Genomic DNA, 27750 nt, shown 5'->3' with positions numbered 1-27750 from the left:
AATCCAAGGGGTGCCCAAAGGGCCTGGTTTATAACACTTAGGACACACATTCACTTTTTTAAAACCAGACTAAATCTTTGCAGATGTCTTCCCTTTTCTGACTTTAGTCAGACATCTGCCTGTGAGAAAAAATGATGTGAGTTACAACAGTCCACCTCAAGACATAACTATCAAAAATGCCATTGATTCTGAGATATACTGTGGATTTAATAACCACTTTGGGGTCAAAAAGAAAAAAAAAAACCTACCAAAACCAACACACCCATATTAAGTGTACACATTGATTGTAGGGTGACTTCTGGTTTCAGAAATATTTAAATGTGAACAAGGATGCACCTTTTATTAAGAGGAAATTCAGTAATGTTAGAACCCATTTTCAGAAGAGTAAGAATAACTCAAAATGCTTGTTTTGCACAAAGCAACTGTAGACTCCTCCACGTTATTGACCAGAACACAATACCACAGTATATGTGAGTGCGGGTATGAAACCTTGCAATTAATGCTTTTGCTGAAATCTGGGAGGAAACTGCATTGGGCAAAAATGTAGTTGTGTATCTCCTGGAGTGAAGGCACCCTTTCTGAGAGGGTGGGTGAGTCCTCTGCAGGAACTAGGTTAGAGAGGACCCATGAAGATTTCATGAAAACCTTACTTTCCAAGCAAGGATTCCCTACCATGCAAGGATTCCCTACAAATGTGGAAAGCACTTCTCTCTCCTCTTACCTATCATACTTAGGAGTCAAGGGAAGCTGCAAGATAGGGACTGGACAGCATGAGACCATTTACACAGGTCGGGAGGCCCAGTCTTAAGATATAATGTAGGTAAAAAGGTAAGAGAGATGAGGTTCAGTCTTGCAGTTTATTCATTGTTTCGTTTAGCAAATATTTATTGGTGCCCACTCAGTACCAGGTTCTCTGTGGGGTATAGAGGAAAGTGATCATTAAAATAGTCCCTGCCCTCAAGAAACATAGCCTTAGAAGCAAAAACAGGCAAATGCTCATTATCCCTTTATTCAACAAATACTTATTGAGTGACAAGCACCAGAGAAACATCAGGAAAGAAGTCAGACAAGGCTTCATCCTCATGGACTTAACAAGCTAGTGAGGAGACATAGATATTAAACACATAATTGTACAGATAATTCTGTGGTTACTGCAAAGGAGAAGTATAGAGAGCCAGAAGAGTTGAATACAAGGAGCAATGTTGAGGAACCAGCAGGAAACCAGGAGAGAGCAGACCAGGAAGAAAATTATGTCAGAGAAGAATTCCAGAGCCTGTGCCTGGGCTCCATGGTGTTCAGCAGGGATCAGGTCAGAGGGAGGCTGGGTCTACCTGGAAGCTGGGTAGGTGAGACAGGAGAGGAGCAGGTAGGAAACGGCCTCATGGAAGTGGATGGGGCTCTTGAGGCCATCATTTCTCCCTTGCTTTCTTGCTGACCAAGAATATTTAGTGAATGTGCCATGTTGGAGGCACTGTATTATTATCTTATCTAATAATCCCAACAGCCCACTGAGGTAGAGCCCATCACCCTCCCTACTCAGATGAGGAGGCTGATGCTCAGCGGGATGACATGCCTTGCCCGAGATCAGATCACTGCCTCATGCATAGTCACCTTCTCTAATGCCCAGTCTTGGCTGTGGGAAGGGAGACTCCAAATCACACCCCAAAGCATAATCGCCATTTGAAAGATGAAGAAGGGAAGGCATGGAGAGGTGAACTAACTACCTGGTCCCCATCATACAGGAAGTGAGTGCAAGAGGGGTCCCCAAGAAGGAGTGCTCTTCCTGGTCAGGTGAAAGGAACCCGGACCCACTGGGGATGTTGTAGAAGTAAGTGGATATTTTGAGACTGTTTGGAAAGACAGGCTTCTCCTGCTGGCCCAGAACTACTCAGGTGGTGAGGCGGTGGAATGGGCACACCAGTGGGTCCTGCAGAGGGGAGCGGGAATGAGGAAACTTCACATAATTCACAGAATATCTTAGTGTAAGGGAGACTAATGAGTTATTTTTTTAAGAGATTTTTATTTTTTTATTTCTCTCCCCTTCCCCCGCCCCCTCTTGTTGTCTGCTCTCTGTGTCCATCCGCTGTGTGTTCTTCAGTGTCTGCTTGTATACTTATCAGCAGCACCCGGAATCTGTGTCTCATTTTGTTGTTTCATCTCGGTGCCATTCCTGGGCAGGCTGCACTTTTTTCACGCTGGGCGGCTCTCCTTGTGGGGTGCACTCCTTGCACATGGGGCTCCCCTATGAGGGGGACACCCTGGCGTGGCACGACACTCCTTGTGCACATCAGCACTGCGTGTGGGCCGGCTCATCACACCTAGGACCTAGGTTTGAACCTTGGACGTCTCCTGTGGTAGGCAGACGCTCTATCGGTTGAGCCAAATCTGCTTCCCGAAACTAATGAGTTATGTGCTCCCTGTAAAGACTCTGAGAAGTGTCAACCACAGAAAGTAGGTTTTGCCAACCTCTGGGGATTTCAAGGTAGGCCAGAGCCAAATAGGTGTATCCCAACTTCTGGCAGAAAGTGTCTCTTGGTGGGAGCCAGAAAGAGGAGAGACTGAGATCAGACAACCTTGCCATCTTGACTCTCCAGGAGCTCAGGAATCTTGAATAGATGAAAATGAGAGATTTGGGCTGCATCAGTCATAGGAAGGGGGAAAAAGGAAAGAAGGGGAAGAAATTAACTTTTACAAAGGACACACATATGTCAAGCACTATCTTGATTGACATGTGACATGGTGAAGAGGCTGGGAGATGCGGGTTAGCTGTGTGCCCTGAAGAAGAGAGCACAGAAACTAGTATTGGGTGACAAACGCTTGTCACTGTCACAAATGCTGACCCACATTGTGGCAAAACCCCTCCTTGACTGTGAATTGAAGGTTGGCTCCAGACTTTGATGCCCTGTGAATCTGATAATTTCATACATATTACTGGGAAAACTGGATAACTGTGTGGAATAAATTAAAATGAGGCCTGTACATCACCCACCAGACTCTCTTTTTTTTAAACTTAGACCAGTTGGTCTTTAAATACTTTTTTTTTTTTAAGATTTATTTTTTATTTCTCTCCCCTTCCCCCCCCCACCCCAGTTGTCTGCTCTGTGTGTCCATTTGGTGTGTGTTCTTCTGTGACCGCTTTTATCCTTATCAGTGGCACTGGGAAGCTATGTTTCTTTTTGGTGTGTCAGCTCTCCAAGTGTGTGGGGCCATTCCTGGGCAGGCTGCACTTTCTTTTGCACTGGGCAGCTCTCCTTACGGGGCGCACTCCTTGCGCGTGGGGCTCCCCTACGCAGGGGACACCCCTGCGTGGCACGGCACTCCTTGCGCACATCAGCACTGCGCATGGGCCAGCTCCACACGGGTCAAGGAGGCCCGGGGTTTGAACTGTGGACCTCCCATGTGGTAGGTGGACACCCCATCCATTGGGCCAAGTCCGTTCCCACAATTTAGTCTTTATGGTCATTAATGACATGCAAATACTCTTATCAGCAAATTTAGCAAAAATCAGGTAAAATGGTAAAGCCCAAGGTCTAGAAAGAAACCGGAACTCATTCCCTGCTGTGGACATGCGAATCGGCCTAGTGCTCCTCAGGAAACCTGGCCTGACAAGGTAATGCATTCCTGGGCCCCGGGTCCACTAGTTTCACCCTTGGGAAACATCTTAAGGAAATAGCTCAAAGGAGTAACAATTAGAGAATGAGACTGTCCGTCCCAGTATCTACAGTTAGAGACTGGTTACCTAAAATTCTATACTTGGAATGTTCTGTTGCCAGGGAAAGTAGAGTTCACTGTCTGCAGTCAGAGAGACAAGGGAGTCTATTACAAATTTGCCATGTATTAGCTATGCGACTTTGGATAAGTTACTTAATCTCTCTGAGCCTCAGTACCCTCCTTGATAAAATGGGGATACTAATAGATCACTACTCCCTGGGGTCGTGTAGTAAACGAGGTCATGTACAAAAAGTGTTATCACAGCGTCCTGCAGTGTTTGACAAAGGATAGCTGATATTTGGAAGATGACCACTCAGAAATAACCTAAAGAGAAGAGTTGCTGCTTGCAGATGAGGTAGCATCAGAAGTTTCAACTTTGCATCTTGAAAAGGAGCTGCTATCTTTGACTCCTCATTCATTTTTATTATAAAGTAAAAAAATGAGAAAAATAAACCTCTGCCACAACTACTGAGGAGCCCATCAAAATTCAAAAGAAAGCTATTCAAAGATAGTTAAATTTGTCCAAAGCTGAGATGATGGTTGTGGCCCCCAATCTTACCCCAGGATGTGAAGATAGGGGTGTTTCAGAGTCTGAAAATGCACAATTTTTTTGAGGCTTGCTCTGTACCCGGGGTTTTATAATACTGAACAGGGAATTTTTATCTCCGTTTTGAGGGACAGGAAACCTGCCCAAGGTCATAGGTTAAAGGACCCCATAAAGTAGGTCCCCAGACCAGCGCTCTTAACCGCTGCACCTTACTGCCTTCGCCTGCCCGGCAGGCGCGGCTCGGGTAAGGGGCAGACACCTGAAGGGCCGCGGGTCTGAGGGTCTGGGAAGGAGAGGGCTGGGCGGAGGTCTCCAATAACCGCGGGTCGAGGGTAGTGGGTTCGCACCCAATCGGTTCCGGGAGTTCCGCGGCGCGCCCCACGAAGGGGCCTCCTCCAGCCAGCAGGGGGCGCGGAGGAGCGCATGGGGCGGAAGGCCTTGGTTCCCATAGCCGCGGCCGCACCCGGAGACTGGGCTTCGGGGTCGCTATCAGGGCCACCCACTTACCAGCCGCGACAGCCCCCGCCTCCCGGCCGGGGCCTGAAACCCAGCACCCAGCGCCGCCACCCGCCTCCACGCCTGCCCGGAAGCGCTGGCGCCGAGGGGGCGGGGCCGGGAAGCGCTTCCGGGGGCGGGGGGCGCGGGCTGGGGCGGCAGCCGGAGCTGCGGTGACGGGCTTGGCGCCGGCGGCGGCGGAGGGGGCGCCGCGGGCGGGCGATGTGAGCGCGGCGCTCTCGGCAGGTGAGGCACGCCTGTTCTGGGTCGCGGGCGCCCGCCGAGGCGCGGGAGAACTGGTAGGGCTGGTGGCAACCCCAGGCCGCTGTCCGGCTCCCTCTGGGCGCGGCGGGGCGGGCGCCTCCGTGCCTGGTCAGTCCAGCGGGTGGGAGGCGCGGGTTAGAGTCGAGGCCGGGCGGGGTCTGGAGGCCCCGGGCACCTGCTCGGGCCAGGCCTGCCTCCCCGCGGGAGCACCCGTGCTCGGTCCTGGAGTCTGGGCTCCGCTGGCCGGCCCAAGGGTCAGACTCGGACAGCCGCCCCGAGTTCCCCAGTCCCGGTCCCGGGCGTCTCGGGTCCCTGGCTTCCAAGCCTCGGGCCTCGCGCCCCCGGGGCGCTCCCCTTTGTACCTGGAGACCGGGTGGTTGAGTCCCTGGAGAACAGGGCCCGGCCGTGGGGTCGGCCCTGCTGGCGGCTGCTGCGAAGACCTTGCCCTACCGCCGCCTTTTTCCAGGTAAACAGGCGGCGGCGGCGCGTTATGCTTGGCCCCGGACATCTCCATGGTCACTCTCGCCCTCAGCAGTCCTGCCACTACGGAGGGCTGGGCTGGTGGTGTAAACTGTGCCCTTCTAGGCTAGGCGGCATTAGACTGGGACTGTCTTGGGCTCTGAGCAAGCTTCTTCGCTGGGCCTCAGTTTCCCAATCTGATCAGCAAGGATTTTAGATTAGTTCCCTAGCGGCCCTCCAGCGCTACCATTCTGTGTCGGTCTGAAATTGGAAGGGTTGTCCCTGGCTCAAAAAATTGGACAGTTTCACTGAAGACTTTGCAAATGAGGACTTTTTAAGCCACTTAATGAAGTTTGTTTCAGACAGGCTATAGCATGATTCCAAGAAGCATGTTTAAAACCTTGCTTTAATCATAATTCACCTCTTAATTTTGTCCCTAGTAGTATTCATATTCTGTTGATTTTTTTGCATGCAAAATTTTTTGTTGCTTATATTTGCCAGTTTTCTCTTTGTTTCACAGTCCAAATCCTCTTTGCTTCACATCTGGATTATTGCAACAGCTTCTTAGCTGGTCTCTGACTCCAGCACACACATACACACACACACACACACACCCATCCTTCCTTTATGCTAATGCCATACTTCCTATATAGTAAGTTAAAAAAAATAGTGACTGCTTGTTGCTTATTAAATATCAAAATGCTGTTCTCTTAGGTAGGAGAAAGTAGTAAAAGGTATACTTATAGCCCCCAAGCAGCTTTACATTGGGTTCTGAGACATTACTTGTGGAGTTGATTGATGACACAAAGCAGTAGGATTAAGAGGAAGGAGAGATGGAAGTCACTGTAAGCAGTTTAGTGAGTTTGAGCATAGTTTTAAAGGATGAGTCAGATTCAGATAGGAAAAGAGGTATCAGGCCCAGTGATTATATGGAGTTAGTGAATAGACCAGTCTAGTTGCAAAGAAAGGTTCATTTAGGCAAGGTTGATTGGGCCAGTTCCTGAAAGACTTGGACGCTAGTCTAAAGGCATTAGTGAACGACTTAAGACAAGGGGTGCTTCATGATAATTTGGTGGGAAGGGAGAAGAAAGGCTAGAGGCCAGGAGATCAGCTGGGAGGCCAGGGTAGTTATACCACTGTTCCAAAGTGAGTAATGACCTCTTGCCTGCCACATTGTGTCCAGCCATTGCCCACCCCGTCTTTTCAAGGCTCTTTTGGTCCCACCCGGCCTGGCAGAACCTTATTCCCAGCTTCTCCTCCAAGTGAGTACAGTACTGCCCTTAGGGCTTTACTCCGGTTGTTCTCCTTTCTCCTCTGTGCAAATTCTCACTTCATTTCCTTTAAGCCCCTGCTGAAGATATACTTCCTCCAGAGAGTGTTCCCTGACTGCCCTACCCCCATGCCTTTGTGGCACAGAATCTGAAGTACAAGATTCAGCACTTGTTCCTTGATTATTTAACTTGTTCTTGTTCCAGCTGAAGTGGGACTTTCTTGAGGGCATTGTGCCTTTATACTTACTTCTCTTTGGGTCCTTACAGCATCTTGTTCTGGAGTGGGACTTTTCTAATAGGGACTCAATGATAAATACTTCCTGATTTTTTGGGGAAACTATTTTAGAATCTGCCTCTTTTTTTTTTTTTATGAGAAACTTAATAGTTTTCATCTTTCTCATATATCGCTTATGTGTAATGCTGCCATTCAAAGTGGATATTTTCAGCATTCATTCTTAGGGTACAGGTAACTTAAAATGAATATTTGAAACATTGAAATGTTTAATCCTGATAATGGAAAAAGAAAGAAGTCTTGTAATTTCTCCATAGGAGGCTGTGTGGAAAGAACATCAGATTTGGAATCAGGCAGAACTTAGGTTTGAGTGTCAGCTAAGCTACTGCCTAGCTGTGAACTTGGGCAATTTATGTAATGCCTCTGAGCCTCCTTTTTCTCATCTGTAGGTGGGGATAACAAAATCCATTTCATAGGATTGCTTTGAGTTTTAAATTGAAATAAGTATATGAAGGAGGGAGCAAATTTATAGTGATAGTAACTGCTTAATATATTTATCAGCATAATCATTATCATTATTACTGGGTATAAATTTATCAAGGTAGAGAAATGCTAGACTGTTGGACCTGTGTGTATCCACTAAGTTATAGATTTCTGCATGTGCCTATATCCCACTTCTACCCTCCAGTTGAAGTGCTTGTCAAAAATGTCATTATCGTGAATCCAGAATGCCATTAATATGTTTTATTCTCATTAATTTTCATGTTGCTGTAGTTTAAATTCTGCTTACTTTTTTTTCCAGACTTCTTAATTGTGTCCATTTAATGTTTTGTAGCTGACAAACTGCTGAATTTAGATTAGTGAAGGTCATCAACTGAATGCAGTTTAATTTCTAATGGTTATTTTCTGGTTGATGTTGATGGCATGGAAAACCTCATGGAAGAATGCAATTCAAGGTGAGCTTTTCTAATCCTTTTGTCATAAGAGGCAGTACTTAATGTATTTTCCAGTTCCAGTGCCCCCTGAAATGTCAACAATTAGCAGATAAGATGATACTCCTTAACATTTTTTTGAATTCTTTATCTTAAGAAAGCTTATTCTTTTATCTGAAACAATCCTTGTATTTGTGTAATAAACATGATTAGAATTTGAAACGTCTATCTGGCTACTTCACTGACAGAAGTGAAAAGAATGGACGTTTTGCAGGGAAGTAGCTGCAAACCATAACATATTATGATCCCTTAAATATCAGTGGGTCAGATCCAGCCTGACTTTGTTGGTATAGTGATAAGTCTTTAAATGAGAATTCTCTTTCCACTCAAAGTCGATCCATAAGAATCTGACACCAAAAAAACCCCTTGCATTTCATGAGTATGTCTGGATTAAAATCTTACTCTTATAAGAGATGAGAGTTCTGGCTTTGGAGAGTGGCAAATGTAGGTTCAAATCCTGGCTCAACCACTTAGCAGCTATGACCTCTGATAAGTTTCCTTAGTCTCTCTGAGTTTATTTCCCCACCTATAAAATAGGAATAATTGCAGTATCTATCTAATAGTGTTGTCATGAAGATTTAGTAAACTTATTTAGCATACAGCACACAGTAGGCATCAATAATTGTTAGTCCTTACCATTGCCAGTAACGTAAAAGAGGCCATTCTTTCTCCCACTAGGAAAGCTCAGAAGAGGCTTTTGATATTTCATATAGACTGAAGGACAAATGGTGCTGTCTCAGAATTAGCAGTGTATCTGAGCAGACCTGGAGAATGTTAACGCCTTAGTAGGAAATGTAACAGTTTGGATAAAAATGTTCGTTCAGGCTCACATGAATTAATGCAGTAAGAACTCTAGACTTGTTTTCTTTTAAATTAGGATGAGTGCTTCATGAATATCCATCACAGAATGCCATTTTATTTATTTTTTTCTTGCCTTGGGTTTCAGTGGCACCAGGATGTTTTGTACAGGCCTGGTGTTATTTGGCTGCTGCTTTCTAAAGGATTTGATTGTAATTCAATGACAGCTCAATTTTAGTTTTCATCTAGTCCCTGCAGAAATACCTAGAAAAGTTATTTTTACATAGTTGTTACTGCTGTTACCATGGCTGTCATCTCCAGTGCTTTAATCTGTGGCCTTTTTAATGACTTTTTGTATGAGAATAAAAATTAAGGATCTTCAGGTTTTCAGTGCCTGATAGAGAATGCCTAGTTTTATTTCTGTCTCGGGTATCTGTAAGAGACTGAAGCCAGCAGCTGCAAATCTGGGTTTGGAATCATGAGCATCTTGATTGAGAGTAATTGGTACCTCCTGGTGCCTTAAACAACTTCCAAGTTTGTAACTTTCCTTTCCTTTCTTAGGTGACTAGATATTTTTAAATGAAGTGTAGCATCTTGTGGAGCAAATCAAAGTTTTTATAAGTTAGGTGGGAATAAGCCACCTTGTTAATTTTTGCCTGCTGGCAAAGACTATCCCACATCTCTTAGGTCTTTAACAAGAAGAGTCGGAAGTTGAATGATGTAGCTGTGGCGGTGGTGGTTGGTGGATTTCAAGTCGCCAGCTTGATTTAAGTTGAATCAGCTGTCAGCAGACTTGTGCTGAGAGCTTCTCAGTGTCATACACTGCTGGGCTCTGAGCACACAGTCCCTGCCCTCAAGAGAGTTACAGAGCATGAGTGTGAAAGTTCAGTAATATGTGGAGGTTCAAAAAGTCAGCCCATCTCTAATTAGTTTTTACACTTTTAGTTTTGTTCTGGTTGTCATTGTGGGGAAATAGTTCCAGGGCTTTACCTAAGAATGTTGTAGAGGGTATTTCAAGGCCCAGGTGGATGGTTTGCCCAGATGACATTTAAGGATTCTTTCCCATTTTTAGGTTCCCTTCAAGGTGGATTGACAGTGTGAGAGGATGTCTTGTGTTTAGGATCTGGTTTTGTTCAGATTCCTCATAGCTTACAGAAAGAATAAGCAAAATTCTACTTAAAGATACTAGTCAGTGGAAATGATATTTTAGGGAAAGGGATAGGTATGGATGTTACCCCTTTCATCAGATACTATGTTATAATGTGATAGGAGCAAACACCTTTTCTGTTCTTAGGTCTTTTTTTTTTTTATTTCTTTTTCTGTCCGTGAGTAACCTCATCTTACCTGCTCTCCTGTTACTACTGTTTTTTTTTTTTTCAAAGATTTATTTTTATTTATTTCTCTCCTTCCCCACCCCCCCCCAGTTGTCTGCTCTCTGTGTGTTCTTCTGTGCCTGTTTGCACCCTTGGTGGCACCAGGAAACTGTGTCTCTTTTTTGTTGTGTCATCTTGCTGTGTCAGCTCTCCGTGCATGCGGTGCCATTCCTGGGTGCGCTGCACTTTTTTTCACGCGGGGCGGCTCTCCTTGTGGGTGCACTCCTTGCGTGTGGGGCACTCCTTGCGCATGGCAGCTCTGAGCATGGACCAGCTCACCACACGGGTCAGGAGGCCCTGGCCTCGAACCCAGGACCCTTCCATATGGTAGGCGGACGCTCTATCAGCTGAGCCACATCCACTTCCCAGTACTATTTTTTTTGTCACTCCCAAATCAGTATCTCCAGGTCTAACATTTCTCTACAGCTCATATTTCCAACCACCTGTTGGACAACTCCACACAGTTGCCCAGAGGGCAACCTAAGCTCAACTTGTCTGAGGCTAAATGAACTAACTGTCCTTCTGGACTGATATCTTCCCTCAGTCTCTTAAGTCCTGTTGAGTCCTTCTTTGGACCATATCCACTGCCACCAGAATTTGGTTTGAGTTCTCTAATCTAGTATTCAAGGACCTCCACATTCTGACTGCGGTGCTCCTCTTTCCATTGTCACTCCTTGTACCTGTCCCCTGGCCACTTGTTTCTGTTTGCTATATTCCAAATACCAAACATTTGAAAATTCTTTGCTGGGCTTTGCTTCTGCCATTTCTTCTGTCTATAGTGTTCTTTTCTTTCTTTTCCATTTCAAACACAAGGCCCTATTCAACTATCACTTCCACTGTGAAGTTTTTCTTTGCCCATTTTTATTTTATTTTTTTTAAATCTCTTAGGTCAAAATAATTAGTCTTGTCATTGCTTCTCATAATTATTTATTCCTGCCACTATAATTGTTTGCTTTATACAATAGTTGTCTTTACCGCCTGTCTTTCTCCTCAAGATTCTTGGGTTTGAAAAATTATACATTTTTAGATAAAAAGCTATACTTCTTTACCTTTCAGAGAGACGAATAAGCTAGATGTTTAGAAAATTCAAGAGGTATAAAATAGTCTGTATCCCTTCCCTCTCCCAGTCTTTAGTCCTTCTTTCCAAAAGTGACTGCCATTAATAGTTTCATGAATTCCTTCCAGAAACGTTTTTATGGGTACAACAGCATATATTCATCCCATTAAGAAATGTAGACACACAAATTCCCAATAAGCACTTGAAAAGATGTTCTGTATCATTAGCCATTAGGGAAATGCCAGTCAAACCACCATGAGATTCTACTTCATACCCACTAGGATGGCTATGAAAAAAATGGAAAGTAACAAATGGAGAGGATATGGAGAAATAAGTACTTCTTACATTGCTGGTAAAATTGTAAGTGGTGTGGCTGTTGTGGCAACAGTTTGGTGGTACTTCAGAAAGTTAAACATAGAATTGCCATATGACCCAGCAATTCCATTTCTAGGAACAGATCCAAAAGAACTGAAAATAGGGACTTGAACAGATATTTGCACAGTGATGCTGATAGTGGTGTTTGTCACAAAAACCAAAGGGAGGAAACAACCCAAGTGTCAGTCAGCAGATAAATGAATAAATAAAGCATGGTATATACAGACAATGGACTAGTATTCAACTGTAAAAAGGAATCAAGTTCAAATGCATGCAACGACATGGGTGAGCCTTGAAGACATGTTAAGTGTAAGCTGGGCATAAAAAGACAAATATTTATTTATTTCACTTATATGAAATACCTAGAATAAACAAATTCATAGAGACAGAAAGTAGATTATAGATTACCAGAGGTTAGGAGGAGATTGGATTGGGGAGTTATTGCTTAATGGGTAGAATTTCTGTTTGAGGTGGTGGAAGTTTTGGTAATAGATGGTGGTGATAGCATAGTATTGTGAATTGTCATTAATATCACTGAATTGTATACCTGGAAGCGGTTAAAATGGGAAATTTTGTTGTATATGTGTTATCAAAATAAAAAAAATTAAAAATGTACCCACAAAGAATTACATATATACATACATATTATTCTGTATCTTGCTGTTTTGGGCTAACTCTTAGAGCTTTTTCCATATTTGAGCACCATATCTATCTCTTCTTAATCGTTGTGTAGTATTTCATTTGTTGATTTTTAAATTTTTAAACACTTTCCTTTTGATGGTATTTGAGGTTCTTCATCTACCCACCCACCTACCTTCTCTTATTTTTCCCCAACTATAGTGAAGAAAAATTTAGTGGATATCCTTGTTATGTATCTTAACATACTTTTGCAAGTATTGTTTATTTGTAAGCTTAATTCCTAGCAGCTAATTGTGGATCCAAAGTTTATGCCTTTTACATTTTGATAGATATTACCAAATTATCCCAAGAGTTATACTTGCCAGCTATTTTAAGATGTGTGTGTTTGGTAGGTGAAAATGTTTTCTTTTTATAAATTTTGTAATTTCCATGTCTTTAATTCCTGTATCTTTTCATAAGTATTTTTGTCATTTTTCTTTTCTTTTACTTGGAACTGTTTGTATCCTTTGCCCATTCTTCCTTTGGGTTGTTTGTGCCAACCCAATTTGTTTGATTTATAAATTAAGGACTTTAGAAAGTAGCCATTTGTCAAGTGTGTTAGATGTATTTTTCCTCAATGTGTCATTTATCTTTTGGCTTTTTTGGGGGGAGGGGCATTTTTTGTCATATATTTTAATGTTGTCAAATGCATTTATCTTTGCCTTTATGACTTCTGGGATTTGTGTCATGCTTGGGAAAGCCTTTCTTATGTTAATATTACAAATAAATACACCCAGGCTTTCTTTTAGTTACTTTTTGGTGATAGGCAAATGTTTTTAAATATTGGCATAGGAATATAATGGTATTAAATGGAAAATAATAGGACCCTCCGTACATTTCTTGGTGCTTTATAAGAAATTGGTAAACTTGCAATACCTTCAAAAACTCAGGGGGTTGTGTTTTCCATTAACTGGTTGTTTCTTTTATGTGCACCAATTGAGTTACCACATGTAAGGGTAGTCATTGCCTTTTTTGTCTTTTGCTCAAACTTTTTGCGGGAGTGGGTTAAAAAGAAGAACAGGGTATTGATTAACTGGTATCTATTCACTCTTCTCAGGAACAGCTGTTGTCTTTTGGTCGTCTGGTTTCCCTGTCTTTGCAAAGTAGCTTTCTTGATTTAAAACTTCTTCGATAAAATGTGTTAAATTTGTAGTGAGCTTCAGAACCTGGATTAGGGGCATCATTCCTTGTTCGTTGTGTTTTATAGAAGCATCTCATCTTGTTTCATGGAGAAGGTGATGTATTCACTCTATAGCTTTTTCAAGTGACAACTTGCAAAGAATTTTTCAAGCAGCTTTACTTACTTTGCCTTGTTGTCATATGATCATGCATCACATCTTTTTTTCTTTTCAAAGCATGCATGCATGTTTATTTCTAGAACTCTGCTCCTTCACTTTTCACTTCAGATCTTTGGGAGGAATGTCCCAGGCTAGCTTATACGGTCATTTACAGGACATTATGGCTTTCCCGTGTGGCTTGTGCCCACAGTGCCTCTCTGTGAGTGACCTCTCTTCCAGTAGTTCAATCTGCCTTAACTTGTGTACGTGTCCATTTTCTTTCCAAAGCTCCTCACTCTTCACTCTTGATCCTGTGCCTGTCTTGTCGGCTTGGCTTTGCTTGTCTGCTATTCTCTGGTACTTTCAGACTTGGCTTCCTTGCTGCTTGGTACTGGATAGCCCCTCATAGATTACTCTTGCTTTTTGAAGACCAGTCTCAGTGCTGCTTTGAATTCTCTTGAACTTGGGCTGACTTCTGTGTCTTCTTGGTAGCATCTGCTCTCTGTGACTTTGACCTTCAAACGCCAAATGACCAACTTGAGTCTAAATCAGTGGTGGTTAATTAATTCGAGGTGTTAGTATATAAATATAGTTTTTTATTTAAAGCAGGTAAAATGACCCAGAGTAAGGGACTCTGAGGGAGAAAAGAGAATAAAACCTTGTGAGTATGGAAGGCATAACATGCTTCAGTAGAACCACCTGGGACTTTTTTTCTTAGGACTCTTATATCTGCTTGTGAGTTTTTAAGTGTAGTAATAACCCCTTCTCCTCAACTCCTTCCTCACAGAGAAAGAAGTAGGAGCCCTGCACAGCAATAGGAGGATGTTTGTGCCCTTTTCTTTTCCTTGGCTACTGCCATAGGGCAGGAATGTGATCTTGGACAAGCTGCCTTTTCATTGAGCCTTTTCCTCAGCTCCTTCCTACCTCCTTCTGCTATTCTCCCCCAGGGCAAAATAAACAAGGATAAGGAGTTATTGTGAAGGGGGTCCAGATGGGTAGACTTTGGAACCATCTGGGAAAATCAGCCTCTTGAAGCCTGTTTCTTCATCTCTAAAATGAGGGTAGTACTTCCTATCTTATTGGGGGAGGTCAAGAAGATTCAGTGAAATAATGCATATAGAACCTTTATAACATGCCTAGCATGTATCAAGCATTCATTAAATTAAATAGTAGTTATTAAAAATGCTGCTCCACCTGCTTCAGCTAGAAGAACTTTCCCAAGTAGAGAAAAGGGAGAAGGCTACGTGTGGTAGGAGGTGGCATTGGTCCCCTCTTGCAGTTGCTGAGACCGGCAAGGGGTGGCTGGACACATGGATGAATGTTGGGACTGCCCACATTAGGGGAGGTCCTTCCCAGAACCTACCCCTGAGACCAGCAGTGGCAAAGTCTCATCATCTGGCCACATCAGAGGCAGCCTGTGAAATGAAGGCTGCTTTCACGGGTGTGAAATTATTTTTTCTTTGTAAGAAAGAAAGAAATTCTAAAGTAAGAAATTAAAGACATTTAAAAAGCACGAAGCTTGTTTTTCCCTTGGTTGAATGAGCACTCGTTGAAATTGGATTGTGAAGAAGTTGAGACACTGACAATTTCGAACTTTCCTAACATACCATTTCAATTAAGCCCTCTCCATGTATGTTTTTTAAAAGAAGTTTTCACACAGAGTATACTTAAAAAACAACAAAATAAGTATTGTTAAAATACTAATGGTGCTGAAGAAAAATAACCAGTTTATGTAAGCTTGTTTTTTAAAATTAAAATATAGCCATTTATTTTAGGTATATGCCTAATGTAATTAATACGACAGAAAGACCTATATACTGAGTTAGAGAATACTGATTCAGATGTTTTTGGTGCGTGGAGTAATCAAATTCATAATTATTTTCTAAAGCAGCTGAAATCGTAATCTAAAGGAAAACTAATATAAATCACTGCTCTGCATTCTCAAAAATGAATTCCATTCCCACTTCTCTCTGAGTTTGATATAAGCCTGTATCAAAACACAAGACTGAGACTCTTATTCATCTTCGAATTCCCTTCAGTTTTGTGCATGTAGGAGATTGTTATTGAATGAATATTTCCTATAAATGTTGGAAAAATAATTTAAATCCCCAGTCAATGTGCCATTTAGTGACTGAAATTAAATCTGATGCTTGCAGCATATATGACAAAAGGCTAATTTCCTTAATTTACGAAGAACTCTGACAATTCTCTAACAGGCAAATGTGGCCAAAGGGTATTAATAGGCAATTTAAAGAGAAACTTATACAAATAGTTAATAGACATGAGAAAAGATGATGGACATCATTGATTATTAAATAAATGCCATCAAAACAATGGGATACCATTTTCACCTATCAGTTTGGTAAAAACAAAAATGTTTAATACCCACTGTTGTCATTTACGTGGGGAACATGTTGTTACTGAAAGGGTAATTGCTGATACCTTTTGGAGGGCAATTTGGCATTATTAATTGAAATGAAAAAGTAACACAACAATTCCTTTGCTAGTTGTTGAGGCTACAGATTGATTTACCAAAAAAAAGGCTAAGATATATGTAACATTTATGTAGCTATTAGATGTGTTTGTCATGGCTATTTAGATGGTTTCCTGTTTTTTATTTTTGCTTTGTTTTATTGCTATCAGTTTAGAACTGGTTAAGTAAATTGTGACACAGCCATTCTGGAATACTATGAAGTTGGGAAAGATAATGAGACAGATGAGTATGTGTTACTATGGAAAGATTTTTAAATTCTCATAAATAAAAATTTTGAAAGCAGGAGTGCAGAACTGTTTAAGCTAATATATGTTAAACATTTTCTCTGAAAGAATACCTAAAACCTGTTACAATGTATTATCTTTAGGAAGAGGGACTGGGGATTGAGTTGGGGAAGTGTTTTACTATTCGTTTTATATTTTTCTGTATTAATATTTGAAGTTCTGCTCATTCATATATATATTTTTAAAGATAAGATCAATTAAAAATTAAATTGAACTTAGGTGTAGACCCACTGTCATTTTATGCAGAGGAAATCAAAATCTAGGGTAAAACAGTGAGTACCTCATGCTGGGAAACTGCCAATACAAAGGAGTGGAGGATCATGTTTGAACTTGATGTTCTTACAGAAGGCTCTGACTTCCTTTATCTTGGGACCATTGGACCTGATAAAGCAGGTCATTCATTGAGTGTAAAACTTGTGATTAATTATGCCTTTTGCTCCTTTTAGCCTGATAATGTGCCTAGGACTAAATTAACTGCAAATTCACTGTGTGTCAGTCTTTTAGAAGACTTTAACTCAAGAGTGTTGCTTATTAGCAGCTTTAGGGAGGAGGCTTTGAATCTCATTGTCACTGTGGAAAGGAAGTGTTAATGTTAGGGAGAGGACAGCAGAGCACTTCCTTTCTCATTTTGCAGAAAAATGGAATCCCTTTCTTAGGTGTTAATCATGGTGTTTCATTTTTCTCCTCAGTAATTTTTTTAAGTGTAGTTCTCTACTTTTCTTCCAAGAAGATAAAGGCCAAGCAGGAGAGGAGGAAGTTTCATTGTTGTACAGCTGTTTTCAGTTTTACAGACTATTTCAGAAATACTTTATTGCTGTCCTTTCTCTGCTGGTTTTTGCTCAGTACTCCACACCTTAAAAAAGCCTGGACCCAACTTTCTTTGGTCCTTTAATTCTTTAAGTCACTATTTACCCAACCTTATGTCATGAAAATAACATCAAGAATAGGTAACATTTGAGCACTTATTAGGTGCCAGGCAGTATATGTGGATCTGGAAAGCAGTTTGGTATAGTTAGGAGCTGACCTCTGGAGCCAGTCTAAGTTCATCTGTTAGCTATAGGATCTTTGGCAAGTGCTATAACCTCTTCCTCAGTTTCTTCACCTGTAAAATGAGAAGAAGAAAAAAATCCTGTATCTGCTCTCAGAGTTGATAAGAGGATCAAATTAGTTAATACATATGAAGTGTTTGGCATAAGGTGAGTACTTAATCAATGTGAACTGTTGTTGTACATAGTCATTGCATGAATTTCCCTCATTTAATTATCGCAGCAGTTATGTTGGGTAGTAGGGCTTCCAAGCCCTTTACTCGACAAGGAAATAGAAGTAAACTGATTAGTCCAAGGCCACAGAGCTGTTTATTTATTTATTATTTATTTATTTATTTATTTCTCTCCCCTAATTTTTATTTTATTTTTTATTTCTCTCCCCTCCCCCCCCAGTTGTCTGTTCTCTGTGTCTGTTTGCTGTGTGTTCTTCTTTGTCTGCTTCTGTTGTTGTCAGCAGCATGGGAATCTGTGTTTCTTTTTGTTGCGTCAGCTCTCTGTGTGCGGTGCTATTCCTGGGCAGGCTGAACTTTCTTTCGCTCTGGGCGGCTCTCCTAATGGGGCGTACTCCTTGTGCGTGGGGCTCCCCTATGCGGGGGACACCCCTGCGTGGCAGGGCACTCCTTGCGTACATCAGCACTGCACGTGGGCCAGCTCCACATGGGTCAAGGAGGCCCAGGGTTTGAACTGTGGACCTCCCATGTGGTAGATGGACACCCTAACCACCGGGCCAAGTTTGCTTCCCTACACAGAGCCGTTTAAATGTTTGGTGTTCTTATTTTTGTTAGAAAGTGGCAGAGCCAGGGTTCATATCCAAGTCCAGCTGCAAAGCCAGTTTTCTCTATTATACTATATGGTCTTTCTTAAAAAATGTCTGTAATAGCTAAACTTGAAATCTTTGTGCCAAGTGCTAAGTGATTTCTGTACATGTGTTCCTTATAACAGCACTAAGAGGCAAGGATTATTATCCTCATTTTATAGAGGAGGAGACTGAGACTTGGAAATGTTATAAAGTACCTTGCCCAAGATTTTATCCGTGGAAAGCAGCTAGCATTTGAACCCAGATCTGACTTCAAATTCATGGTCTTAATGGTTATATTATGATCCCTTATCTTTTTAAAGTTTGGGTGAAGTGTTCTAAAATTTTGTTAATGTTAATTGTTTCTCATAAATATGGCTTAGAGATTTTAAGAGTTCAAAAAGATTCAATGGAAGCTGACAGGCTTTCCCCAGTCCCTTCCCAAGAGGCAGTCAGTGTTACTTATATTTCATGCATCATTTCCAGAAACATTCTGTACATACCCAGAGACATTCAAGGTACTGTGTTCAGATAGGTATATTTTGACACAGTAGTGTGTGTGTTTTCATCTCTCTTTACACAGATAGCATATTTTATATACTGTTCTGCAGCTCTCCTTTTTCATTTAGCGGTATAGTGATTGTTCCATATCAGTGTTAAAAGACCTTCCTCATTTATTTTTTCTGGTTGCATAGTAGTCTTTAAATGGACGTATTAACCAGACTTCTCTTGGTGGATATTAAATCTGTTTCTAACTTCCTTTTTATAAACAATGCTGTAGTAAATTCCAACAGTTGAAATTGCTTGGACACAAGGGATGTATAGTTGTAATTTTGGAGTTGCCTTCCAAAGTATTTGTACCAGTTTACTTTCCACTGGCAGTGTCTGTCAGTTTCCGGTCTAATAGGGATTTAAAAATATTTTATTTTTTGTCATTTTAAGTAATATGTGATCACTGTAGAAAGTTTGGGAAATACAGAAAAGTACAAACAAGAAAGTAAAAACCATCTTTAATCTTATGTGTACTGTAAATATTTTGATATATTCTTTAGTATTATCTGTATATATATATATTATATCTTTATACACACTCTTTTAAAAAGATCCTACTTTATAATCTGTTGTTATCTGGTTTAACAGTTTCTTGAGGTATAATAAATTTATAAAATTGTGCAACGATCACCACAATCCAGTTTTAGACCATTTCAGTCACCCCAAAAGAGCTTGCTTATTTCCAGTCAGTCTGTTACCTGATTTCTTGCTGTGTTATTAAATTCGTTCAGCAAATAGTTTTTGAGTGTCTGCTGTGTATCTGGCGTCAATCTGGGAGCTAATTAATAAAACAGATAAAAATTCCTGCCCACATGGGGCTTCTGTTTTGTGGAGCAGGCATTGTATTACTCTTTAACACCATTTTAATAATAACATAGTATTTCAGGATACAGATATACTATAATTTGATAATTCCCTTATTGTTGGACATTTAGATTGTCTCCATTGTTTTGGTATTGTAATCTATTTATGGATAAATTCTTGTTCCTATATTCATTATTTTTTTATGATATGGAATGTTGAGTGAAGGGAAATGCCCATTTTAAGGCCATTGTTACTTTTGCACTCTAGAAAGGTCATTCTGTTATGTACTTTTCACAGTAATGTATGAGAGCACCTGTGTCCCCATAACATTGCCCCCAGGGTTGCCTTTTTTTTTTTTAAGTAAATTGGTAATTTATTAGCATCATTACTGTTTTATATATCAGTTTCCAGTAAATATGTTGAGTTGCATGGAGGTGACAGAACAAGTTAAGTTTCAGATAAATGAACAGGAGGCTTTTATTTTTTCCCACTCATTCTTGAAGTCCCACTTGGCAGAAAACCCCTGGATTGGGCTGACCTTCATCGAGCATCCTCTTGGTCTGCTTGTCCACCCAGTCTTCTTCAAAGGTATGCCAGATGGGGCCATGCACATGGTGCTTCTCCAAGACCAGTATGAGAGCAGTGAAGCCAGTGAGGAACAGGGCAGTGCCCACAACCATCTTCCACTTGTTGGTGCTTCTGTCCATTTCAACAAAGCTCTCATTGAATTTAACGCAGTACAATTTGACTTTTTCATCCATGGAGAGGCTGCTCCAGGAAGTCTTCTCTTTCAAGACTTTCTGGCTGGCAGAAAGGTTCTTGACGTGTCACATCAGGCAACGGCAGTCACACCTGTCAACATTAGTTGGGAGAGCAGAGTCTTCACTCTTTATGACACTTCTGTGTGCTTGCATACACACTGAGGTGGAAATTGCTCGCTTGCCAATTAGGCTAAATACCCTGGTGGCCAACATTTTGCTGCTGCCTGCCACTGCCCGCTACTGCCCGCTGCAACTGCCCTCTACATCCAGCTGCCTGTGACTGGATGGGTTGGATTTTTAAAAATCTTTCCTGACTTGAGAAAGAATTGTGTCTCATGTTAATTTTTGTTTCTTTATTGATGAAATTTTGTTAAACATGTTTCCCTAAGTTTAGTGATTTTTCTTTTTTTAAACATCTGTCCATATTCTTTTGTTACATATGGATTTTTATCGATTTGTAAGAGTTTTATACTTCTCTGCCTTATATGTTGTAAGTATTTCTTATAATTTGCTTTTATCTTTTTGGTGGTAAAAGGTATTTTTTAGACATAAAAGTTTTTGCTTCTTTACTAAATTTGTCTCCTTTACTAATGCCTATTTTTCTTAATTTCTCTTGTTAAATCTTTATTGCTTCTGGTATCAGTCTCTGTGTGCTTAGAAATTCTTTCTCCAGAAGTTAGTTTTGGGTATGCTGTGAAATTATCCAAGCAACATCAAATTATCCAGGCAGCATCTATTTCAATAATTTACCATTTTTCACTGATTTGAAATGTCCCACAAGCCCATTTTGGTCTGATTTTTACCTATCTTGATAGCCTGATGTGGCCTCTTTCCTTCCCCTCTGCCCTTCCCCTTCTCATTCAAGCTCTCCTATGATATTTCTAATTCATCCTTCCTTTCTGTCTCAAGTTATTTATTTCTTAGTACATGTGATGCCTTCTGTCTGGAAAGTTTCCCTGCAATACCTCTCCTCCCCATCCCAACCCACATGTGTATCTGACTGACCTTTAGTCATCCTTCAGGTCTCATCTAAAATGTTCTTTGTCCAGGTTGGCCTTCTCTGACCACTCCTCCATTATGAAAGATCTCATAGTTCTTATCATGATTTATAATGATAGAATTATAACTCACCTGGATACCTAGTGCCTGGCACATAGAAGACACTCAGCATATACTTACTGAATGATTCATAGCCTAGTCATACATTTTGTTATTTAAATGTTCTGCTGTATACTTCTTTTTCTAAAATTTCTTTACTATTTCTTCTTCTGCACTGGCCAGTATAGTAGCCAATAACCACATGTAGCTGTTGAGCACTTGAAATGTGGTTAGTCCATATTGAGACGTGTCGTAATGTGTAAAGTATACATCAGATTTTAAAGACTTAGTATGAAACAAAGAATGTAAAATATCTCATTAATAACTTTATATTGATTACATGTTGAAATGATGTTCTGGATATATTATGCTAAATAAAATATATTACCGAATATATTTTATGGTGTATTTTATTTTTTACTTAAAAATAACGCAGCTACTAGAAAGCATTAAATTACACACATGGCTTGTATTACCTTTCTGTTGGGCAGTAATGTTCTATGAATTTTAAAGTAATTTTGTCAAGTATCTAAGAAAACATTCTAGTGGGCTGCATTATATCATAAATTAATTTTTTGGGGAAAATGTCCATCTTTATAGTATTAAATTTTCCTACCAGAAATGTTTATTTATGCATTTTTTTTTGTTCTTATAAAAGTATTATAGTTTTCCTCTTGTGGACCCTATTTCTTGCTTATCCTTCCATGTATTTTATACTTTCTCCTGTTATTATTGTGACTTGTCCTTTTCTTTCCTAACTTTTTATGTGCAATTATTTTGAAACCCTCTCTGTAGTAGATTCTGATTCTAACAGGTTTAATTTCAAATGATCTTGTGTTTTCTGTATCAATAATCATATCTGTGTACAATGGTAATTTTATCTCCTTTTTTCTAAATGCTATATGTCTTAATTTCTCTTGACTTACTGCTTTGGCTTAAACTTCCAGAACAATGTTAACTAAGAGTAGGGATGGCAGGCAATCTTGTATTGTTCCAGACATTAAAGAGTTTACCTTTCTTTAAATGTTCACCTGAGTGTGCTCCAGGGAACACTATTTCTTTGGAATATTAATATATGTACTTTGAGAGAAGAGGTCCATGGTTGAATTAAAGAGAATTCTTTTCTATTGGATTTTTCTTATAGATCATACTAATTTTTTTTTTTAAGATTTATTTTTATTTATTTCTCTCCCCTTCCCCTCTCCCCCATTGTCTGCTCTATGTCCATTCACTGTGTGTTCTTCTGTGTCCGCTTGCATTCTTGTCAGTGGCACCGGGAATCTGTGTCTCTTTTTGATGTGTCATCTGCTGTGTCAGCTCTCTGTGTGTGCGGCGCCACTCCTGGGCAGGCTGCTCTTTTTTTTCCTGCGTGGGACAGCTCTCCTTGCCAGGTGCACTCTTCTGCATGTGGGGTACCCCTATGCAGGGGGCACCCCTGCATGGCACGGCACTCCTCGTGCGTGGCAGCACTGAGTGTGGGCCAGCTCATACCCAGGTATTGAACCCTGGACCTCCCATGTGGCAGGCGGATGCTCTATCAGTTGAGCCATGTCTGCTTCCCCTCATGTATTTTTGAGTCCTGAAGATGTAGGGATGTTATGGCATGCTCATGGGCTTTTGTTCCAGTAAAGGCATTTTGGGAAATGTGGGCATAATGTTTCCTTTTTGAGGATGATGTTGCCATTTGTTTGCAGTTGATACTGTTTATTGCATTAAGAAAATATTGTTCTTTTCCTTTTTTACTGGCTATGTTTTCCTTACTCTGAAAGGACATTTAACTTTCTCAAATGCATTATTGATATGGTATTGATTTTGTCATGTGATTTTTCTCATTTCATTTCATACTTGTATTTTCCTAATACAGAGCCATCTGTACATTTATGAAGCAGCCTTACTTAGTCATAATATATTATTTTTTTAATGTAATAGGTTATATTTGCTATTATTTTCTTTGGGACTTTAAAAATCTATTTATTTAAGTAAAATTGACAGTTTTTGTCTTTATCCTGTTTGTAATCTTCTGGTATCAGAGTTACACCATGTAAACTGAGATTCTTTCCTTGTTTGCTTATGCATCTAGAACAGTGTGAATGGCTTGAAGATTATTTGTGCCTTGGCACTTCTGTTCCTTTTTTATTCAATTCTGCCAGTTATTCTAAAAAATATGTCCATACTATATAGATTTCAAGTCGTAACCCTAGAATAAGTAAGAACAGAGTATTCTTCCTCTTTGACTAAAATGTTTTAATGCCAAATTTTTTTTTCTGACATGATCTAGCCATACTGTTTAATCCTTTTCTGTCAAGAGTCTTAGTCTGGGAGCAGATAAAGCTCAAGTGCTTGAGCACTTCCCATGTATGAGGTCCTGGCTTCAAGCCCCCGTATCTCCTAAAAAAAAAAAAGTCTTAGATTTGTTGTACATTACCTTTTTTTTTTTTAAGAGTAGATTTTTAATTTTTATTCTTCTCCTCCCTATACCATCCTGCTGTTTTTGCTGTCTTTGTCCATTTGCTGTGTAATCTTCTGTATCTATTTCTCTTTTTGTCTTCTCTTCTTGTCTTTCTCCCCTAGGATTCACTGGGATTCGATCCTGGGGACCTCTGATGTGGAGAGAGGGTTTCTGTCAATTGCGCTTCCTCAGTTCCTGGCCTCTGCTGTGCTTCACCTTGACTCTTCCCTTTACCTCTCTTTTGTTCTGTCATCATCTTGCAGCGTGACTCACTTGAGCGGGCACTGGCTCACCATGCGGGCACTCACGAGGGCACTCAGCTTGCTATGTGGGCATAGATATGGGCACTTGACTCACCACATGGGCAGTCGGCTCACCACAATGGCGCTCAGCTCGCTGCATGGGCACTTGGTTTACCATGTAGACACTTGGCTAACTGTGTGGGCACTTGGCTCGCAATGTGGGCACTCGTGTGAGCACTTGGCTCACCACATGGGTGCTTGGCTTGCCATATGGGCACTTGCATGGGCACTCGACTCACTATGTGGGCACTCGGCTCGTCATGCGGGCACTTGACTTACCGCGTGGACACTTGACTCACTGCGAGGGCACTTGGCTCGCCACATAGGCACGCTTTCTCTTCTTCTTTTTTACCAGTAGGCCCCAGGGATTGAACCTGGGCCTTCCCATATGGTACATATGCTTCCCTGTACATTATCTTATAATTAAAATTTTTTCTTTGTGATTTTATCCAATTTTTCCGATTAATTTTTCCTGCTTTTTTAGGGATTGTTCCTTTTATAACCCTTGAGGTATTTAAATTATTTTTATTCTTATTTATTTTAAGGCATTGACTTTCTCTGCTACAGTTTTGTTGTTTTTGTTTTTTAACCCCACCACCACCACCAATTCATTATTAAAAATTTCAACTGTACAGAAAAATTGAGAGGATTTTTCAGTAAAGATCCATCTACCTATCTCCTGGGGCCTCTAATTGTTAACATTTTATTATGTTTACTTTATCATAGCTATCTGTCTCTCTCTCTTTTAAAATATTTATTTTGAAATAATTTCAAACTTAGAAGACCATTGCAAAAATACAAAACCCCTACAGAAAACTCCAACATACTCTCCACCCAGATACCCAGATCTATTTTATTTATTTTTTTAATGCACCTATAAGTGGAAGACAGAATTTAACTTTACTCCTAAATCTTTTTGATATGAGTTTCTCATTTTCTTAATAGTTTTATTTCATTTTGATTTTTTTCTTTGATGCAATGATTATTCAGGGGTGTTAATTAACATTACTATTGGTTGGGTTTTTGAAACTAAAATGTAATTGTAAGATCTAATTTTGTTGTGTTTTGGCCAGAGAATGAAACCTGAACTATATATACTTCAATAGTTTTGAGTGATTCAGTTCCACTCATATCAGTCAAGTAGAAGGGAACTATCCTAGGGTGTGCCAGGGCTGTGCACAGCAGTGGAGAGCCTTGCACTTTGATGTATCCATCATTTTTTCACTTTTGCTGTTTTAAATAACTCTTCATTGAAAGTGACTGAACATTGCTCTATGAATAATCAATCCCAAGAGGATATAAAGGTGTGCAGAACTGAAGGGGGAAAAGTGAACCTCAAGACAATACTTAAAAATGGTTATGCAACTCATTGTAACCAATGTGCTATATGCTTATAAGACACTGATCAGAAATATAAAAATAAGGCAAAATATTCTTTTGAATATATTTAGATGAATTTATTTATTTTTTAAAATGTACTTCAAATACTTAATAGTAGATGAAACGGAAAATGTTTTCCCAAAGGATACCAAGTTCTCAATTAGAGCTGAAAAAGCACTACTATGTGTAAGATGTTTTAATTTTTATTACGATTAATATTAGACAATTAGAAATGAAGCTAATTGAACATTAGGTTATTTGACTTTAGGTGAATTAACTGAAATTTGAAAGACTAATAATAAGCAAGAGGAGGAATGCTCAGACATACCTTTGAAGGTACTGTAATGGTGGTGTTCTTGCAAGTTTGTGTTTATGCCACTTGTTCTTAGTGAAGAGTCAATGGTGAATTGTGAAAACTCTCTCTCTCTGCAGATTACGCTTCATGTCAGTAGAAATGGACAGCAGCAGTTTTATTCAGTTTGATGTGCCCGAGTACAGCAGCACCGTTCTGAGCCAGCTAAATGAACTCCGCCTGCAAGGGAAACTGTGTGACATCATTGTCCATATTCAGGGTCAGCCATTCCGAGCCCACAAAGCAGTCCTTGCTGCCAGCTCCCCATATTTCCGGGACCATTCAGCATTAAGTACCATGAGTGGCTTGTCAATATCAGTGATTAAAAATCCCAATGTGTTCGAACAGTTGCTTTCATTTTGTTACACTGGAAGAATGTCCTTGCAGCTGAAGGATGTTGTCAGTTTTCTGACTGCAGCTAGTTTTCTTCAGATGCAGTGTGTCATTGACAAGTGCACGCAGATCTTAGAGAGCATTCATTCAAAAATCAGTGTTGGAGATGTTGATTCTGTGACTGTTGGTGCTGAAGAGAATCCAGAGAGCCGTAATGGAGTTAAAGACGGCAGCTTCTTTGCCAACCCAGTTGCAATCTCCCCTCCATATTGCTCTCAGGCACGACAGCCCTCTGCAAGCAGTGATCTTCGGATGGAAACAACTCCCAGCAAAGCTTTGCGTAGCCGCTTACAGGAGGAAGGGCATTCCGACCGAGGAAGCAGTGGAAGTGTTTCTGAGTATGAGATTCAGATAGAAGGGGACCATGAACAAGGAGACCTGTTGGTGAGGGAGAGCCAGATCACTGAGGTCAAAGTGAAGATGGAAAAGTCCGACCGGCCCAGCTGTTCTGACAGCTCCTCTCTGGGTGATGATGGGTACCACACTGAGATGGTTGATGGGGAACAAGTTGTGGCAGTGAATGTGGGTTCCTATGGTTCTGTGCTACAGCATGCATATTCCTATTCCCAAGCAACTTCACAGCCAACCAGTGTATCAGAAGCTTTTGGAAGTTTGAGTAATTCCAGTCCATCCAGATCCATGCTGAGCTGTTTCCGAGGAGGTCGTGCCCGCCAGAAACGGGCTTTGTCTGTCCATCTGCACAGTGATCTGCAGGGTTTGGTGCAAGGGTCTGACAGCGAAGCTATGATGAATAACCCTGGGTATGAGAGCAGTCCCCGGGAGAGGACTGCAAGAGGTCACTGGTACCCATACAGTGAGAGGTTGATCTGTATTTACTGTGGAAAGTCCTTCAATCAGAAAGGAAGCCTTGACAGGCACATGCGACTCCATATGGGAATCACCCCCTTTGTGTGCAAGTTCTGTGGGAAGAAGTACACACGGAAGGACCAACTAGAGTATCATATCCGGGGCCATACCGATGATAAACCATTCCGCTGTGAGATTTGTGGAAAGTGCTTTCCATTTCAAGGTACCCTCAATCAGCACCTACGGAAAAACCACCCAGGTGTAGCTGAAGTCAGGAGTCGCATTGAGTCTCCTGAAAGAACAGATGTATACATGGAACAGAAATTAGAAAATGACGCATCAGCCTCAGAGATGGCCCTAGATTCCCGGATGGAAATTCACACAGTATCTGATGCTCCTGATTAAGATGGTAAAGAAGTGCACCCAAACAAAGCACATTAATCAATGCATATTTGTGATTTGCTTTGTTGTAATCTTTGGTTTTCCCAACCATTTGGAAATCTCTTGGTCTCTTGGCAGATTTTCTAAGGTTTCTGTATGGAAAACTTCATTGTATTAATCCTTCTCCCCACCCTCCTCTCCCAAGGAGCTCAAAGCATGAAGGGCAGTGTATCCAGGGAAAACACAGGCTGACAGTATTCCTCTTTGGCTGAACTTTTTTAATCCAAAATCTGCCAGTGATTTAACCATGCTTGACTGGTTG

At 40.8% G+C, this 27750-nt stretch overlaps 1 protein-coding gene, 1 long non-coding RNA gene and 1 pseudogene across 4 annotated transcripts; 1 reads left to right on the top strand and 2 right to left on the bottom strand.

Annotated features, from left to right (window-relative positions):
- Window positions 1-2000: 2000 nt before the first annotated feature.
- On the bottom strand, window positions 2001-4854 carry LOC131279589 (uncharacterized). The gene is made up of 2 exons (XR_009186988.2): window positions 4766-4854; window positions 2001-2635 (listed from the first exon to the last, which is right to left on the bottom strand). It is a non-coding gene; the product is annotated as an uncharacterized lncRNA (long non-coding RNA).
- Window positions 4855-4914: 60 nt separating this feature from the next.
- Window positions 4915-27492, top strand: ZBTB34 (zinc finger and BTB domain containing 34). Of its 3 annotated transcripts, none has more exons than XM_071216990.1 (3): window positions 4915-4999; window positions 7815-7935; window positions 25928-27492. In XM_071216990.1, the coding sequence occupies exons 2-3, from the start codon at window positions 7904-7906 to the stop codon at window positions 27450-27452; spliced, it is 1557 nt and encodes a 518-aa protein (XP_071073091.1). In that variant the 5' UTR covers window positions 4915-4999; window positions 7815-7903; the 3' UTR covers window positions 27453-27492. The 3 variants fall into 3 exon arrangements, with proteins under 3 accessions (XP_071073091.1, XP_023447119.1, XP_071073092.1); XM_071216991.1 differs by lacking the exon at window positions 4915-4999 and adding an exon at window positions 6667-6738; XM_023591351.3 differs by lacking the exon at window positions 7815-7935 and having other exon boundaries at window positions 4924-4999.
- On the bottom strand, window positions 19960-20479 carry LOC105746972 (cytochrome c oxidase subunit 4 isoform 1, mitochondrial pseudogene; annotated as a pseudogene).
- Window positions 27493-27750: the final 258 nt, after the last annotated feature.

The sequence above is a fragment of the Dasypus novemcinctus genome, chromosome 8 (genome assembly GCF_030445035.2).
Source record: "Dasypus novemcinctus isolate mDasNov1 chromosome 8, mDasNov1.1.hap2, whole genome shotgun sequence".
Taxonomy (NCBI): Eukaryota; Metazoa; Chordata; class Mammalia; order Cingulata; family Dasypodidae; genus Dasypus; species Dasypus novemcinctus.
This window is presented reverse-complemented; position numbering and strand designations above follow the sequence as displayed.

Bases quoted from the DNA above. Each gene is read 5' to 3' on its own strand.
- ZBTB34 (XM_071216990.1), top strand. From the start codon at position 7,904: ATGGAAAACCTCATGGAAGAATGCAATTCAAG. The intron at 7,936-25,927 runs GTGAGCTTTTCT...CTCTCTCTGCAG, and splicing joins ATGGAAGAATGCAATTCAAG to ATTACGCTTCATGTCAGTAG.